The sequence below is a fragment of the Anastrepha obliqua genome, chromosome 5, assembly GCF_027943255.1.
Source record: "Anastrepha obliqua isolate idAnaObli1 chromosome 5, idAnaObli1_1.0, whole genome shotgun sequence".
Classification (NCBI taxonomy): Eukaryota; Metazoa; Arthropoda; class Insecta; order Diptera; family Tephritidae; genus Anastrepha; species Anastrepha obliqua.
The window spans coordinates 60417172-60434916 of NC_072896.1; the positions used below are offsets into that span (position 1 = coordinate 60417172).

Genomic DNA, 17745 nt, shown 5'->3' on the forward strand with positions numbered 1-17745 from the left:
TCAGTAGCATAAAATGTTGCATTTTAATAAGAGCTCAATAATCTACACTTTTGTATCACCATATTATATTTATTCTTCGTAATCGTGATCATAACATTCGATATGGTGACACTAAAAAAAGTCTGTGACGGAACTCTTTTTTCAAGCATGAAATTGAAATTACCCTCGAGTCCGGGCCCCTCTGAAAAGTCCGGGCCCGGGGGAAAAATTAATGATATTATCACTTTTGTGTGAACGCATTAGATCCTCCAACGCGAACGCACACGCACGAACGCGTAATATTTGTATGGGAAAAAGAAAAGGGCTGTTTTAGGGTTTTCCTCGGAAATTATTCGAATTTTTCTCGCCGTACAAACCATCCTTGGACTTCAAGGAACATTTAAAAAAAAGAATAGTTAAGATTGGTCTATGCGTTATTGAGCGATGCGCTTACCAACACATTTTTCGATTCATTTTTATATTATAGATTTGATAAAATAATGATATACATACTATATACGGTCAGTTGATACTCCAGTGCTAACTCGCTAACAACTGTATCCTGTGAGATAAATGATGAGACAACTGCGTAACTTCAACCCTTTATCCTATATTGGAATCAAGCCGATGTAAATTGTCAGTTATTACTTACTTGAACTTCTCGCCCAGCAAAACGTAGAAGAGGGAGACATATTCAGCGTTTCTACGGATGGAAAATTCACCGCTGACGCCATGGCAAAAAATAGTGATAATCCATAACACAAATCGATTACATAGAAGACAAGGAGCTTCGATTGCGCAATAAAACATAGTATTTCGGGGTGATAAACAATTACCGGAAGTTTTAAAAATATTGAGATCCCCGTATGACCGTATGTTTCTAAACAGTTAGATCATCTTGCAAACAAACTTGTATGTACGCCAATAGGACAATTAATATTTAATGTAAATGCAATCGATATTTATATGTTTATAGGCATTTTGATTTACAATATATTTGTGCATGCCAGTTACCGTAATCCGCACGAAATTACGAAATCGTCCAAAGCACATCAAAAGCAAGAAAAACAATGGTACACCCAACTCTGCTTTTACACGGTTTTGAAATAACACGGTTCACCAATAAATTTTCAAACAAAAAATTTTTTTCTAAACAAAACATAATTCCTAAACGAATGCCTAATTGAATTTGAATTGAAAATTGTTCACGTACGATTAAGTAAAGATACCTACATACATATGTATGTACATATGAAGTTCCTTTACAAACAATGAAATAAGTACATAATAGAACTAATCAAGTACGACTGTGTATTAAAATTTCAAAGTAATACTCGTAGCTGGTTAATTGCGGTGGTGCAAAATAATTCATCGAATTTCGTTTTTGAATCGTTTTTTTATCAAATAAAAAAATTGTTTTGTGTGATAAAAATCTTTTTTTGACCTTTACGCACTCCATTGCTTGTCTGTTTTTATACTGTAGCTGTCCAGTCCGTAATATACATACAGTTAGTAACATAAATAAGTATACAGGACCCTGATTTATGGAATTGTTTCACTCTAACACTTTCCTTAATATGTAATGAAAATATTTTACACATAGAAATTGTTTACTGGGATAAGCTTTCATATGCGCCTTAATTTAGCTGTAACGCACGCTTTGCTTTGTCTTTGATGCCAGCTAAATTTATGTCACAAAAGTTAGTATAGAAGCAAACGATTGTTCAGTTAGCATAACATTTATTTTTACGCATTGAGTAAAAAAGTTAAAACTATTCAAAGGAAATAATCAAAGTGAGTATACAAATTTAGGGAAGTATGTTTTGTATTAATTTTTGCGACATTTTTAGTAATGGCACCAAGATTTAAAAAACTGATTATAAAATATCACAAGAAACATAAATCATTGCGAGAAATCGGTCGTTTGATAGATAGGAGTTTTGCTACAGTTCAAAAGATTGTGAATAAATATAAAAGTGCGGGAAGCACCACTAATAAAGAGCGTTGTGGCCGTCGGCCGCTCTTAAGTCCCAGAGAAAAAAGCTTAGTGGTACGGAAAATCAGTACAAACCCCAAAATAAGTGCCGCCAAATTGAAAACTGAAGTTGAAAATGAGCCTGGAAAACAAATTAGCAGCCAAACTATTCGCCGGGTTTTGCATAGTGTTAGTTATCATGGGAGCAATGTTAAGAAAAACCCTTCGTGAGTAGTATCAATCGGAGTAAACGGATTTCATTCGCAAAAGATCACGAAAAATATGACCAAACGTTTTGGAACCAAGTCATATTTTCTGATGAGTGCAAGTTCAGAATCTGCGGATCTGATGACCGTGAAAAAGTTTGGAGAAAAGTTAACGCGGAATTGGATCCAAACAATATGACCGGCACTGTGAAGCATAGAGGGGCTCTGTGATGGTTTGGTGATATATGTATGGCTGCGAAAGGGGTTGGAAACATGGTATTTATCGAAAATATTATGGACCGATATGGTTATTGAAATATTTTGAAAAATCATTTAAAAGAAAGCGCAACGAAATTAGGCCTTGGAGGAACGTTTATCTTCCAGCAGGATAATGACCCCAAGCACACATCCAACATTGTACGAGAGTGGCTGTTATACAATGTGCGAAAACAGCTGAAAACACCGCCACAGTCTCCGGATACCAACCTAATCGAACATTTATGGGAACATTTAAATTAGAAATAAGGAACAACTGAAAAACGTCCTTCAAGAGGTATGGAATAAAATACCACCAGCTGTAACTGAAAACTTGGTGAAATCAATGCCATCACGACTTAAAGCGATTGTAAAGTCTAATGGGTATCCTACCAAATACTAGGACTTGATTTTAATTATGTTTTTGATTTCACAAATTAATAATATGATGAACTGTATACTTACTTTTGAGACATGAATTTTTATAAAGTTTAATATAAAAAGCTATAATTTTGTTTCCTTTTAAAACTTTGTCATTATTTGGATCAAATATGACTTTTGTATTTCATTCATGTAAATAAAACACAATTTTGTTATAACTTAGGTTGTTTGAAGGAATCGATTGGGGAAAAATTGAAAACGTGTCCGGTGTATACTTACTTCTGTTACTAACTGTATACACCTGTTATCAAGTAGCGATGAAGAGTTGCAACATTGATTTTTTTCCAATTGTTTTTTTGGGCCACTGGTGTTTTTTTCGTATAGATTGAAGAATAATATAATATAATAGAAGATTGCGCCCTGAGACTTACTCTGACGTCAGAAACAAAACAGTGCGAGTGGGAAGTAAAGAAGTGTCAAAATGACATATAAATTCAAGAATGTTGAACAAATTTGCGAACGTTTGTGTCAAATTCTTCAATAGACAATATTTATTAGTTTTTATAAAAAAAATATTAGGCTATAAATACACCATGACAATATGAATGTAACCAAAATTAAACAGAACCTTATTCGGCCAAAGAAGGATTGCACAAATATTCTAACTCGTTTGTCTCTAAATAGGAAATGCGCTGAAACTTTGATAGGCTCTGTACATTTTTTTGATGATTTTTATACATCCAATTTTGAAGCAGATATCGAAAAGATGTCTAATGCGAATTGCTGTTCTCAGTTGGTTACAGTTAATGTCACATCTTTCCAGAAACCTTCGATGAATTTCGATGCCGATGGACTTTCTCCATTTTTAATTAGAAATTCAGTTCTTTTCTTTGTATGTAATTAAAATACATCTTTAATCGTTCCCTGTCCACAGGAGTTTTCATTGATTCGCGGTAGCCTATCCGCATAATATTCTGTTGCAAAAACACGTTTCTCATTTTTAACAGGGGTTAGGTACTATCTCTTCAAAAAAATCGCATATGCTGTAAAGGATACTACTAAATCTAATTTTTTTGAATCTATCTCCGAAGTACCCCAGCGTAGCGTTCAAGTTTTCATTTTCATTTTTAGTTGGTATAAATTCATTATTGTAACCATAGATTTAAATTGGTAAATAAACAAATAAGTAAAATAAATTTGTGACAGAAAAAAATATGTTTTTAGCACAAAATTAATCATTTATAAATTTATCTGCCCAAAATAGAATTCATGTATCTATTAGAGGGTTAACTCTATGAAATTCATCGAAACTCCCAACTCATACTGTTCATATACTCGTACTCGTACGTAAATGTATCACGCTTATATGCGAAAATGTACTTATCTACATATTTTATTAGGCACACGTTGTGTGCTGTGTGCTTGGGAACATTTATTTGCAGGACCAACTATGCTTGAATGTATGTATGTTGACTGAAAATTTTTCCTTTACTGCACGTAATCATGCCTAAAGGTATGCTACAAACTTGTTAAAGTTCGTATGCCGCTTCCAAATAACTACACTTGTATACTCGTATACATTAGGGTGGTTCTTTTTTTTATATAAATAATTTTAATATGCGAATCTTGAAACCTAAAAATTAACTATAAGTAGTTTGCGGGCGACAATTGTTAAATTTATAATTTTAAAATATAAGAAGGTCCTATAGAGTATATAGACCGTGATACTATGTGCCATGTGTACCAGAGTACAACGCGGGGCGGGGTTTTGTACTAAAACCCCATCTTTCATCTATAGCCGTTTTGCATGCATATGGGGTAATGACGGCTTTGCTGGACATGTTTTCGATGTCTTGGTTCTAGTTGAGTTCACGAGGTACTTACGTCGATAGCGTGTGTAAGTCTCACTCCTTTTATCGAGAGGGCATTGAAAACGTTATATTCTCCCTTTATGGTGTTATGCACTGCCTTCCGCATAAACGATGAGATTACGTTCAGTATTTTGCCATCTTAAGAGTAGACTGTTTACAGTAACATTGACAGTAGAGGAGAGAGGACCCCTTCCAAATAAGTGACACTCACTGCGCACCTAATAGCAGCGGTTCCTCCTATAACCGAGGCAATAGTTTTTGTCGCAAGAAGTAACCGAATGAATTCCACTAGTGGCTGGTCTAGGTCCACCTGAAGGAGGTCATAAAAAAGAGGATCCGGGTAGAAGTTTATTTTAAGAAAGATACGTAGAGTAAATTTCTCGAACGCAAGTCCCCTTTCTATTTCGTATATAGTACAATTCCATGTAGAGCTGCGTCCACGGGCCTGTCGCTAGAGAATGCGTGCTGCCTTAGAGAGTGAAATGCAATCCGGGTGAATTTGTTGTCGGATGTGGACGTCTAGCAATCATCACAAACAATTTGAGAAGAAAGGAGGTGAACCTTATTGGCCTATGTTCCTTTGGTTTTACAAGGTACACTTTTGTCATGGTTCATCCTCTCGGTATATGACAAAAGTTGAGGCAGGCTTTATATTCGTGGATATTCGTGACTCAATAATGATTATGTCGGATCTAAAGGAGGTGAGGCAGTTCGGGTATCAAATTACGGGAAGTTTTATGTCGTATATTTTTAGGCGTTATCGGGAAATACATACGAATCTACTCAAAAATAGGGGTGGCACAGCCCCTTTTTAAATTGTAATTGCGTCGTATTTCCTTTTCAGTATTTATCATTTGCACCAAACCTTAGTAATTTTCCGTCATTTAGTTTTTATAAATTACCGTTGAATGGGAGGTGAGCGTGGTTATTGACCGATCTCGACCATTTTCAATACTAATCTACCTTAGATAATGGGTATTATGCTTACCAAGTTCGATTGAAAAATATTAAATTTTACCCGGGTTATCAAGCGCTGGGCGAATGAGCGAACGGGCAGACAAGGCTAAATCGACTTCCCTCATTATTTTGAATCTTTTAGTGATTTTGTCTATATCTTAAATCAAATCAATTAAATATCAAAATTAAAATATGTACCTTAGAGCAAATACTCAGATATATTAAAATGAAGATTTAAGAAATAAATAAATGCTTAGAAAGAAACAATATTTTATGTTCAAAATGTTTGTAAACAAATTTTTTTCAGCCAACTTTGAAGAAGACCTCTTCCTTCAAGTCTCGTAATAGGATTCTCATAACTTTTCGAATTGTATACCTACAAATACGTAGCATGCAACTGCGTGCACATATACATAGGTGCCTTCGAGTCGCCACTTCTCTGCTCGCTTGACGAAAAATTATCGCATGAAAGCAACAGCAAAGTTATCGAACAAGATTTGCCACTAGCGAATGTGGTTATACCCCATAAAACCGGTATGCCTAACCCAAGTCTCTTTTCTGATATTTGAAAACTTTCATAAGACCGCATTCATACTTTTGTTGTTTCAATTTGCGAATTCTCTTTTGGTGTTGCCCATCGTGTTCACATACAGCCGCTCCGTTACTTGCAATTTTTAGTTTTTAGTATAGTCAACAAAGGTGTTGAGAGAGAATCACAAGTAACAAGTTGAGGCAACAAATATGTCACCGTATGAACACGGTCTTACAAATACTCATTAAGTGCGTCCACACAAATGAAATCATCTATTCGCCACTTGCTAACGTTTGTCGAGTCGAAGAGGCCTTGCATGTACTTCGTGCAACACTAGAGAAGTCTATTTCACTGATTGAAAGGTATTAATATTGAAAGAAGTGCTAGCAATGAATCTCACAGCGTAGTATTTTAAGGCATTTCAAGATCGATGAGAAGGCGATGGTCGAATTCAAAACGACCTGAAAATTCAAAACAGTGGTGATTATTTTCTGAATATCCATGGGTATTTATAATTTTTCCGGCTTCCTGAGGATCAGATTATTAGTCGTTATATTACGTTTGTGTTATTTCTGAACAAGTTTTTCAACAAGACAATGCTGTAAAAGGTATCGTAACTATGATCTGATTGAAATCTATAGCCTACATAGTTATGCATGATCAAGTATACGAGTATGTATGTATGTATAATAGATAGCTGCAAGCTCAAATGTGTTAGTCATCTTTACGAGTATAAACTTCACTGATTATAAAAGATTTAAATACATTGTTAGAGTTCGTAAATTTCTAATACTGGCAGGTCGATGTTGAAATATATAATAAGTATAGTAAAAAAGGTTGTATGAGAGGAGTTTAACTAAAATCTTTCTTTATTTGAAACGTGCGCGTATGTTAATGTGTATGGAAAATGACATCGTTAAAATATCCGTCACGGCGTCGTACGGTGGCGAAGTATTATACAATTCTCAGTGACTCTAAGCGCATTTGTGGATATCGAAGGTTGTTGGAGTAAAGATGAAATCAAAACTTTACGCATTGCTCTTGTATCGACAATTTGGAAATTATAGAAATTAATATGCATTCTACGAGTATTAATCATTTCAGTTTAAACAAGTTTTTTCACTTATGTATGTTTCTACATATGCAGACATAATATTATACGTATGCTTGTAGTCCTACGAGTACTTACTTTATTAAATGATCCCTAGTATTGTAACTTACCTCTGCTTACCGATGTGACCTTGTCACGCAGAATGTTCAAAGTGTGAACTCGTCCATATTGTTCAAACATTTTTCGCAATTGCATTTCATCCCATGATTTCGGAATTTGGCCAACGAACATTTTTATATTATCCGGATCCGGCTGATCTTTTTCAAATTCTTTAGCGCCGGTTATAATGTCAACGTTGTTGCTATCACCGTTGCTATGATTCGAAACGGATATTAAATTTGAGCAATCATCTGTCATGGGAGCGGTGAAAGTTTCATCAGTGTGATTAAGTTCATTGGTGTTCTTTTGAGAGTCGTTAGTCTCCTCACCATCGGACATATTTCCACTGCGTAAAAAATAAAAATTAAATGTTAGATTTTTAATCAATTCAGTCTTAGGTCTAACTATAATTTGTTTATTTCATATAAAAAAGTGCACAAATACACGGTGGCTGATGAAAGCCGCTACCAAAAAAAAAGTGAATAACTTTTTTTCTTTTTAAGTTATCTGTTCCATTTTTGTTTTAATTTGCAGATTGATCTTTAAAATTTATTAAAATGGATAACTGGGACACGCAAACAAGAATTTGGATAGTCCGCCGCTATCACGCACTGGAGTCCGTAGTTTTGGTACAGAGAGAGTACAGGCGGATGTTTGGCGGCGATCCCCCGAGCAGATGGACCATAATGAGACTGGTGAATAATTTTGCTGAGCAAGGAACAGTCGCAAGAAGGCCTTATCATCGAAACCCACCAGTTCGGACGGAGGAAACGATCGCTGCTGTAGCTGCAGCTATACAAAGCAATCCAAGGGTTTCAACAAGAAGCTTATCTGCTCAACTTGGTGTCAGCCGACAGTCTTTGCAAACAATAATGCACAAAGATTTAGACTTATTTCCCTACAAAATTCAAATGGTTAACAAACTGAATGCAGCAGACTTGCCGATTCGCTTGGAATTTTGCCAGAAGATCCTGCAAATGGTGGAAGAAGACCAAAACATGTTAAACTGCCTTTTCATGTCTGATGAGGCCCATTTCGATTTAAACGGCAATGTGAACAAACCAAATTGTCGAATATAGAGTACTTCTAACCCACAGATACTCCACGAGACGGAATTGCATCCTCTTCGCGTGACAGTGTGGTGTGCGGTTTCTTCTCGCTGTATTGTCGGGCCTTATTTTTTTGAAGAAAATGGTCACACCGTTACGGTTACTGGAGACCGTTATTTGAAAATGCTGAAAGAATTTTTCTATCCAGAACTACGCCGAAAGAGAATTCCTTTCAACTCGCAACTCTCAAAGCAGCAATGAACAACTTTTTACTAAGATGCCGCACTTGTGTCAACGAGCATGGGGGGCATTTAAATTCAATTATTTTTAAAACTAGTTAAGCTATATTTAATAAAATTTAATGACCTTCAACTTGAAAAAAAAATAAATGAATTCTATACACTAAAAAAAAAGTTATTTGAGTTTCTTAATGTAGCAAAATTCATCAGCCACCCTGTATTAGCCCATTGCAAATTTGCTTTGATTTACTTTGAAGTAATATCCAGCATGCGAATGTCGCAGAGAATGTGAAGATACCGATACCCCAATCGTTGACGACGGAACTGACGTTGCGCTATCCGACCATGACGAGGTGAGAATAGCTATAACACGGCTAAGGAACAATAAAGCCGCGGGCCCCGACGGACTGCCGGCTGAGCTATTCAAACATAGCGGATGAGGAGTTGGTAATGTGCATGCACCAGCTTCTATGCAACATATGGTCGGATGAAAGCATGCCTGCCGATTGAAACTTAAATGTGATCTGGCCAATCCATAAGAAGGGCGATCCTGCAATATGTGCCAATTATCGCGGGATTAGTCTTCTAAATATCGCCTATAAGGTTATAGCGAGCGTATTGTGTGAAAGGCTGAAGTCCACCGTCAACCAATTGATGGGACCTTATCAGTGTGGCTTTGGACCTGGAAAGTCTACCATCGATTCACAATACGCCAAATCTTGGAAAAGACCCATGAAAGGAGAATCAATACACACCATATTTTCGTCGATTTCAAAGCTGCATTCGACAGTACGGAAAGGAGTTACTTGTATGCCGCGATGTCTGAATTTGGTATCCCCACAAAACTAATACGGCTATGCAAGATGACGTTGCTCAATACGAGCAGCGTCGTCAGAATTGGGAAGAACCTCTCCGAGCCGTTTAATACCAAACGAGGTTTCAGACAGGGTGACTCGCTGTCATGTGACTTCTTTAACCTGATGTTGGAGAGGATCGTACGAGCCGCAGAACTTAATCGCTCAGTCACAATATTTTATAAGAGCGTACTATTGTTGCCCTTAAGAACCGCGCTGTTAGTTCTGCCTTCTCCAAACTGAATAAAGAGGCAAAGCGAATGTGTCTGGTGGTGAACGAGGACAAAACGAAGTATCTCCTGTCTGCAAACAAACAGTCGGCGCCCTCGCGTATCGGTACCCAATGCACTGTTGACAGTTATAATTTCGAGGTTGTAAAAGACTTCGTGTATTTAGGAACCAGGATTAACACTGATTACAATGTCAGTCTTGAAATCCAACGCAAAATCTCTCTTGCCAAGAAGTGTTACTTTGGACTATGTAGGCAACTGAGCAGTAAAGTCCTCTCTCGACGAACAAAACTAACACTGGCACAAGGCTCTCATCATGCCCGATCGAGAGAAAGATTCTGCGTAAGATTTTTGGACCTTTGCACGTTGGCAGCGGCGAATATCGGAGGTCGTATGAGCCTTAAGGCGACATAGACATAGCACAGCGAATAAAGTTCCAGCGGCTACGTTGGCTGGGTCATGTCGTCCGAATGGACACAAACGCTCCGGCTTTCAAAGTATTCGATGCGGTACCAGCTGGTGGTAGCAGAGGAAGAGGAAGACCTCCTCTGCGTTGGAAAGATCAGGTGGAGAAGGAATTGGCTTCACTTGGCGTGTCCAACTGGCGCTGGTTAGCGCAAGAAAGAAACGACTGGCGCGCTTTGTTGAACTCGGCCAAAATCGCGTAAGCGGTTAACGCGCCAATTAAGAAGAAAGAAGAAGAAGAAATATTGTATAAATATGTTATTTTTTACGAAGATATAAAAATTTTGTTCTTTTGTATAAATCGTGCTAAGTATCAGGAATCAGGTTATTTGTTTATAAACAGTTAGAGTGCGAATTAATTGTCTGACGACTGTAAGTGTGCTCTGCCCAATCCATAAGAATGGGGATTCTGCAATGTGTTCCACTTATCGAGGGATTAGGTGGATAAGGACTTGACTTCACTTGGTGTGCCCAACTGGCGCCGTTTAGCACGAGAAAGAAACGACTGGCGCGCTTTGTTAACCTCGGCCAAAATCGCGTAAGCGGTTTTCGCGCCAATTAAGAATAAGAAGAATATTCAGCAACAAAGCACTCAAATACGCAGAATGTGCGGAAATAATGGCATTTTTAACGCATCATTGACTAATGCAAATTATTTTACTTAAAATTTACGAAGTAGATTGCAGATTGATTCTACCTTGTTCACCCTGCATGATCTACGGTCTTGAAATATTTTGACTATCGATTTGGATCTCGTGATCTTGATCTCTTGGCAGGTGGTGGATTCCTGCCCTTTGGAATATCGGCAGGCCTCGGAGTATGTTCCTAGCCTATTATCGTTAAGTTCGTGGGGTTATGTTCTGGACATCTGTTCGGTCTGGTTTTGAACGTATGTCTGATGACGCATCCTATGGACCTATTTAAGGACACTACGTTTTACCGGTCTTGGATAGCGACTCCTAGTGGGAAGCCAATTATAGACGTACACCACAAATAGGAGCCCGGCCAAATACCCAAAAAGAGTGTAAGCGCCATTTATATATTTATTTCTCCTTCTCCTATTTGTGGTGTGCGTCTTGATATGGTATCACAATTGGAGTGGCCTACAGTTTTATGCCGACTCCGAATGTCAGATATTTTTTATGAAGAGCTTTGTCATGGCATTGCCTACCGAGGGGCGACCGGTATAAGAAATTTCTTCATTTTGGTGTTTCACGGAGATTCGAACCTACGTTCTGCGAAAGGTAGTCACGCACCAACCTATTCGGCTACGGTGGTCCCCAATTGAGTCTGGTATGGATAAAATGAACCAAAAACTCACAAAGTCAAGATTCGATGATTTGGAGCCAAACCTTCAAATTGCATAACTTCTCAAAGGAGAAGCGAAACCGGCTTCCTTTATCTGTTCGATCTAAAGTGATTGAAGAAGCAGGATCAGGAGGTACGTCGAAATCGACGCCTAAAGCTTTAGGTTAACTTACGTGGGTGGAGATCTACTTAGTTAAATAGCTAGGTAAAATCTCCTTCGGCTTCTGGGCAGAGGAGCTGCACTGGATAAGTAATACCATCCAAAGATTTTCCCATAGTGTTTCGGGATCTTCGGGTGACCTTAGAAAGGGGACCAAGGTGTGAGATCATCGAGATTGGATTCCGTGCTTAAGACGTAAAGCTTTCAGGAGAGAGAAACGACCCTCGAGAAGAGACCCAAGATTTGTGGTGGTGTTAAGTTAGGCCGCTAATAGGCAAACCCATTCGTTAACAAGATCCGCCACTAGCATAGAGTTAGTATTCGACTCCGAGGGCCTGGAGAGGATCATTGAGGTGATTGCCCTTTAGATCCATTTGCAGCATTCTAAGGCTACGCTCCCGGCTTGTAATGAAACGCTTGACAGTTCTTGAGCACTGTGATGGTTCCTTATATGCATATATGTATATATGTATCCATTAATGTATCTACATGCATATGAATGCATATACATATGTATTCACGTATCTATTCAAAGAGAAATAAATAAATATAAAGAAAAATACCTTTAGTAGACAACTGACGTAATGTAGGCCTCGGACTGGAAAATCCGTTTTTTTTTTAATAACCAGAAGGTGTGGAAAATAATACGAAAACATGGAAGGTTGCACCTTTGAAAAGTGAAGTTGCATGAATTTGCTGACATCGTAAAGAAATAAAAAGAACATGTTGTCCTTATATTGCATTAGCATTGGACTATGACAAAGCTCTGTTCCAAGTGGGTGCTGCGTTTGCTCACTTTTAATCAGAAACAAGAACGTGTTGATGATAGAAAACTACATGAATCGAATTGCCCCCACATCCACCGTATTCGACAGATTTGGCTCCCAGCGACTACTGGCAACAAATTTCGCTCGAAAGAAGAGGTTATCACTGAAACTGAGGCCTATTTTGAGGCAAGAGATAAATCGTTCTGAAAAGTGGTATTAAAGTATTAAAACGGCGCTGGAATGATTGTGTTGTTTTTGATGAAAAAAGTTAATTTTGAACAAAAAATATGTACTTGTTTTCTTCGGTAGGCTCGGGTCTTTTCAGCTCACATGTTACATACGGCATAAGCGCTAGATATGAGAATTTAGTTCTAATGTCGATCGAGGATTCGAACCTCTTTGTTTTAAAGCTTTCACTTTGCAGGCTGAATGCCCATTTACACAGGGAAAAATTTTGTTCGGTGGAGAAGGACGGCCGTGGAAGAGAGAGCGTGCTTCGTACTGGCGACACGCTTTGTGCTTCTTATTCGTTTTTCCAATTTTAAGGCAATTTTTGACAGTTGCTTCTTTGTGTTCTTCTTTTGTTGCAGAATGTTTTGAGTTCTGTATTGGTTTTCAATCAAACGAGAGAAATCAACGATGGCAAACATCAGAACGGCGCTTGGGATATGCAGCATTATTTTTGCTAGAAAAGATGGTATAATTGAAAAAACTTATGGGGCATGTTTATGTTGAAATCTAGTCCCCCCCAGTTTTCAGATATAAAGGGTGATTTTTTAAGAGCTATAGGAAAGTTAAAAAAAACACACGTAAAATTCAGAAAAATGCATGACATTTTTATTTAAATCGATAGTACTGCCCATATAATTTAATGTTTGAAGATTATTTCATGCAAATGTTGACCGCGACTGCGCTTCAAATGGTCCAACCGCTTAGTTCAATTTTGGCATTCTCTTTCCAATGTTTCGGCCGGTATCTCACATATAAATACTTTAATGTTGTCTTCCAATGGGTTAATTGAAGCCGGCTTGTCTAAATAGACATGAGCTTTAACATAGCCACACAAAAAATAATCTAAAGGCGTTATATCCCACGATCTGGGTGGCCAATTGACAGGTCCCGAACGTGAAATAAAATGTTCACCGAACTCGCCTCTCAACAAGTCCATTGTTACGCGTGCTGTGTGGCATGTGGCACCGTCTTGCTGAAACCACATGTCATGCAAGTCAAGCTCTTGCATTTTGGGCAAAAAAAAGTTGGATATCATTTCACGGTAGCGCTCACCGTTCACAGTTACGTTACGATTCGCAGCATCTTTGAAGAGGTATGGCCTAATGATCAGACTACTGCAGCGTCTATCAGGCAGAGGTACTACCTATAAAAGAAGTGGCTACATACCTAAATACGCACGCCGTAACAAAAACGATTATAAATATATTCTCGGATAGCCAGGCGGCCATCAAATCAATGAATGCGGCTTTACTAAGATCGAAGGTTGCACAGGAATGCCGGGCAGCTCTAAATGATATTAGTGACGTATTCAAGGTCAGCCTTATTTGGGTTCCGGGGCATAGAGATATTAAGGGAAACTGTAAAGTAGATGAGCTAGCCAGAAAGGGTACCGTTCTCCAACTGCTGAGTGATAAAAGTACCATTGGAATACCCATGGCCACGAGTAAACTAATAATAAAAAACCACTTTATCCAAGAGGCCAATAGGTCATGGAGAAATGGAGATGCGTGTCTAACAGCTAGGCTACTACGGCCGCAAATAAACAAGAAACGAACAAAGGAATTGCTTAGTCTCTCAAGAGACAATATCTCGAAGGTCGTGGCTTGTTTAACCGGTCACTGGCTATTTGGCAGGCATTCCTCGAGACTAGGAGTTTTCTCCCATGAATATTGCAGAAGTTGCAGAGATGAGGAAGAGGAAGAAACAGTTGAGCACTTCCTTTGCAATTGTCCAGCCCTAGCTAAAATCAGAGCAGGTTGTCTAGGTAAATACTTTTTTAATTCTCTTACAGAACTGTCTGGCGTGGGGTTGGCATCAATACTACGCTTCATAAGAGCCACGAAATGGTTCCACGAAGGAAGATAAATGAGGTTCCCGTGTAGCACAGTGGTATCACAACGGACCTGTAAGGTCTAAGTGAGTTGGTCGTGCAGACCGACTACCACCATAACCTAACCTAACCATGGCCTAATGATACCTCCAACCCATAAACCACACCAAACTGTGACCTTTTCTGGATACATTGGTACCTCATGCAATTCTGCTTATTAACGTACCCATTGATCCAAAAATGAGCTTCGTCGCTGAACACAATTTTTCGATAAAAAAGTGGATCTTCACCATTCGCCAAAAATTCTGCGTTGCGGGAGGATGTTCAGCTTCAATTCTTGCACCAGTTGCATTTTGAAAAGCTTCACACCGAAATCCTTTCGCAAAATTTTCCTCGTTGTTGAGTAGCAGAGGCCCAATTGCTGCGAACGGCGACGAATCGATAATTGATGGTCATCATTAACACTGGCCGATACAGCTGCGATATTTTCTTCAGTTCGCACTCTGCGTAAGCGTGTAGGTGGTTTAATGTCCAATAATGTAAATTTGGTTCTAAATTTAGTCACAATAGCTCGAATAGCCGCTTCAGTGGGTCGATTAAACTGACCATAAAATGGAGGGACCTACAGTTTCAAGCCGACTCCGAACGGCAGAGGTTTGCCATTGCCTGCCGAAGGGCGACCACCATTAGAAATAACTGTTTCTTAATTTTAGTGTTTCACCGAAATTCGAACCTACGTTCTCTCTGTGAATTCCGAATGGTAGCCACGGACCAACCCATTCGGCTACGACGGCCTTTTCTAGATACTCAAGTTAATTTTAAGTTAATTATTCAAGTACAAAAACTTATATACATATATATGTAAATAAAAAAAAAATATTTATTATTTAACCATTTTGCATTCTTCATTCAAATATTTAAGAAACTGTTGATGAACGAGCTTTACATGTTAGCGGATTGTAGAATATATTCGAACCAGAAGATACTAAAGTAGTAAACGCTAAAATTTTGTCAAAAACAATTTTGCCCGTGTGACCGCGAATGAAGCATGAAAAGAGAATTTCCAGTGTCCCTTCCAGATGTGTAAATCGGCATTAAGTGGTTAAATTGTTTCTTAGTTATTCATAAAATTCTCGATTTGTTAATAGCTTATTGTTCGTTTTTTGGCAAATTGCCAGATTTACATTTTTCTGAAGTGTTGGTCTTTTCTTACAAAGGCATCATTAATATACTACAGAATGACACCTAAATCGAATAAATGACGAAAAAGTTGGAAATGTTAAGGTGATTTTTTTAGGAGATACCCTCAAGGTATCAGTTAAGTTTTTGGTAGTGTAAAAATTATTTAGGATCTAATAACGAGCCCTGTGCTCTGTTTTATACTCGTAATGGTGAACAGTTTTAAATGGTAACGCTTACGAATATTGTTTCCCTTAATGAAACTAGTTAAATATTTTTATTCTAAAACTTATTGATAAGTACTCGTATATGTATGCACTCACATATGTATGTATGCATGTGGGTAAAATTGTTTTATCTCCCATAAGTTGCAAACATTACCACGAATGGTTTCCCACTTCATTTACGCGACCCGCTCAATAGGCCCCGGCGATGGTACTACCAACAACAGGAAATTTTATCGTATTTTATTATATTTATTCCTAATTTAGTTGTCTTTATTTGCGCACAGTTTCACAACATTTCCAATCATTTGGCACAAACACAAACACTCATTCGCTAAACTTTGTAACAAACTTTTATTAGATAGACCCGCAGTTGCAGTAGATTTTTGCTGTGGCAATTGTTATTTCAACTTCATTTGCTAATGACAATAAAAATAACTACAGTTGCAACAACAATCACAGTAGCAACGCAAGGCTAAAGGCAATAGGTCGGTGACAGTATACTCCTATACAAACAAAATAAAGAGCTTAACAGCACCATTTCCTACAACAACAATAGCGCCAATACATTACTATAAAATGTATCAACTAATTGTTATTACCGAACTAATCTAATCTAAAAGTTGTAAACAGTTTTACTTTGCGAATTACTAGGCAACTGCGATAGACCAGCAGAGTAATGGTATTGCGTATTGAATAGGTGATAGCCAATGCTGCTACTCGTACTTTCCAACAAAGACTAAAAAAGTAAAGGGTCTTTCTAAAGACGCGCCTAGATGTTGTTTTAAAGTAAAACATTTAAAATTGTAGTTTCTTTGACGTTTTACTATTTTTATTCAAAATAGGACTCTATAACAATTATGTGTGAAAAGTGACGTCATTTAAATGCCCACCATGAGCTCGTCTACAGGTAAGGTCTGCCAAACAGTCAATTCATGAATGCTTAATTGCTGAGAACGTCGACATATCGATGTTTGTTGGGTGTAGGTTGTTCAGCAAAACTTTGCGTTACAGCAGCTATGTATACGAGGGGTGCCTTTTATATGTCGGGATTTGGCAACCCTGTATCGCAAAGTTTGACAATTTTTGGCTTTTACGTACTCAGAACGTTTTGAAATACCAGCGCTATTTGTGTTGTTTATAGTAACTTAAAAGATTCATCTCGGTCCAACAATGGAATTAAGTCGTAAACATTTTCGTGCGATTATTTTTTACAACTTTCGACGTGGATTAACTCAGCAACATTGCATGGATGAACTTAATTCATTTTTTGGCGATGAAGCTCCATCAAGGACCAGTGTTTATCGATGGTATGGTGAATTCAGTCGTGGTCGTAGTTCACTCCAAGACGAATTTCGTGAAGACGAATTTCGTCCAAAATCAGTTGTTGTTCCGAAAACCATTGATGCTGTGCGCGAACTGATATTGCAAGATCGTCATGTGACCTATCGTGAGATTGAGACAATCTTAGGCATTAGTGGGACCAGTATATATTCAATATTGCATAAACATTTGACTGTCAAAAAAATTTGTTCGCGTTGGATCCCACACAATTTGTCAATCGCTCAAAAAAAGGCTCGTGTCGATTGGTCGAAGGGAATGTTCAAAAAATACGATTGGGGGGCTTCGAAACACGTCTATGACATCGTGACAGGTGATGAATCATGGATTTACGCGTATGAGCCCGAAAGTAAACAGCAGTCGACTGTATGGGTGTTTCAAGATGAGCCAAAGCCAACAAGCAATTGGTCGCCTGTTTTTTCGGAAAAATTGGACATGTCGCAACCGTACCACTAGAACAACGCAGAATAGTAAATTCTGAGTGGTACACAACCATTTGTT

The 17745-nt window shown here is 38.1% G+C and overlaps 1 protein-coding gene across 4 annotated transcripts in view; it reads right to left on the bottom strand.

The window, feature by feature from the left end:
• Positions 1 to 17745, bottom strand: part of LOC129249114 (CUGBP Elav-like family member 2) — a 260192-nt gene that overhangs the window by 155334 nt on the left and 87113 nt on the right. For all 4 annotated transcript variants that reach the window (XM_054888750.1, XM_054888748.1, XM_054888749.1 and 1 more), the window contains exon 3: positions 7378 to 7712. In XM_054888750.1, coding sequence (XP_054744725.1) covers positions 7378 to 7712 — 335 coding nt within the window. The remainder of the gene's footprint in view (positions 1 to 7377; positions 7713 to 17745) is intronic.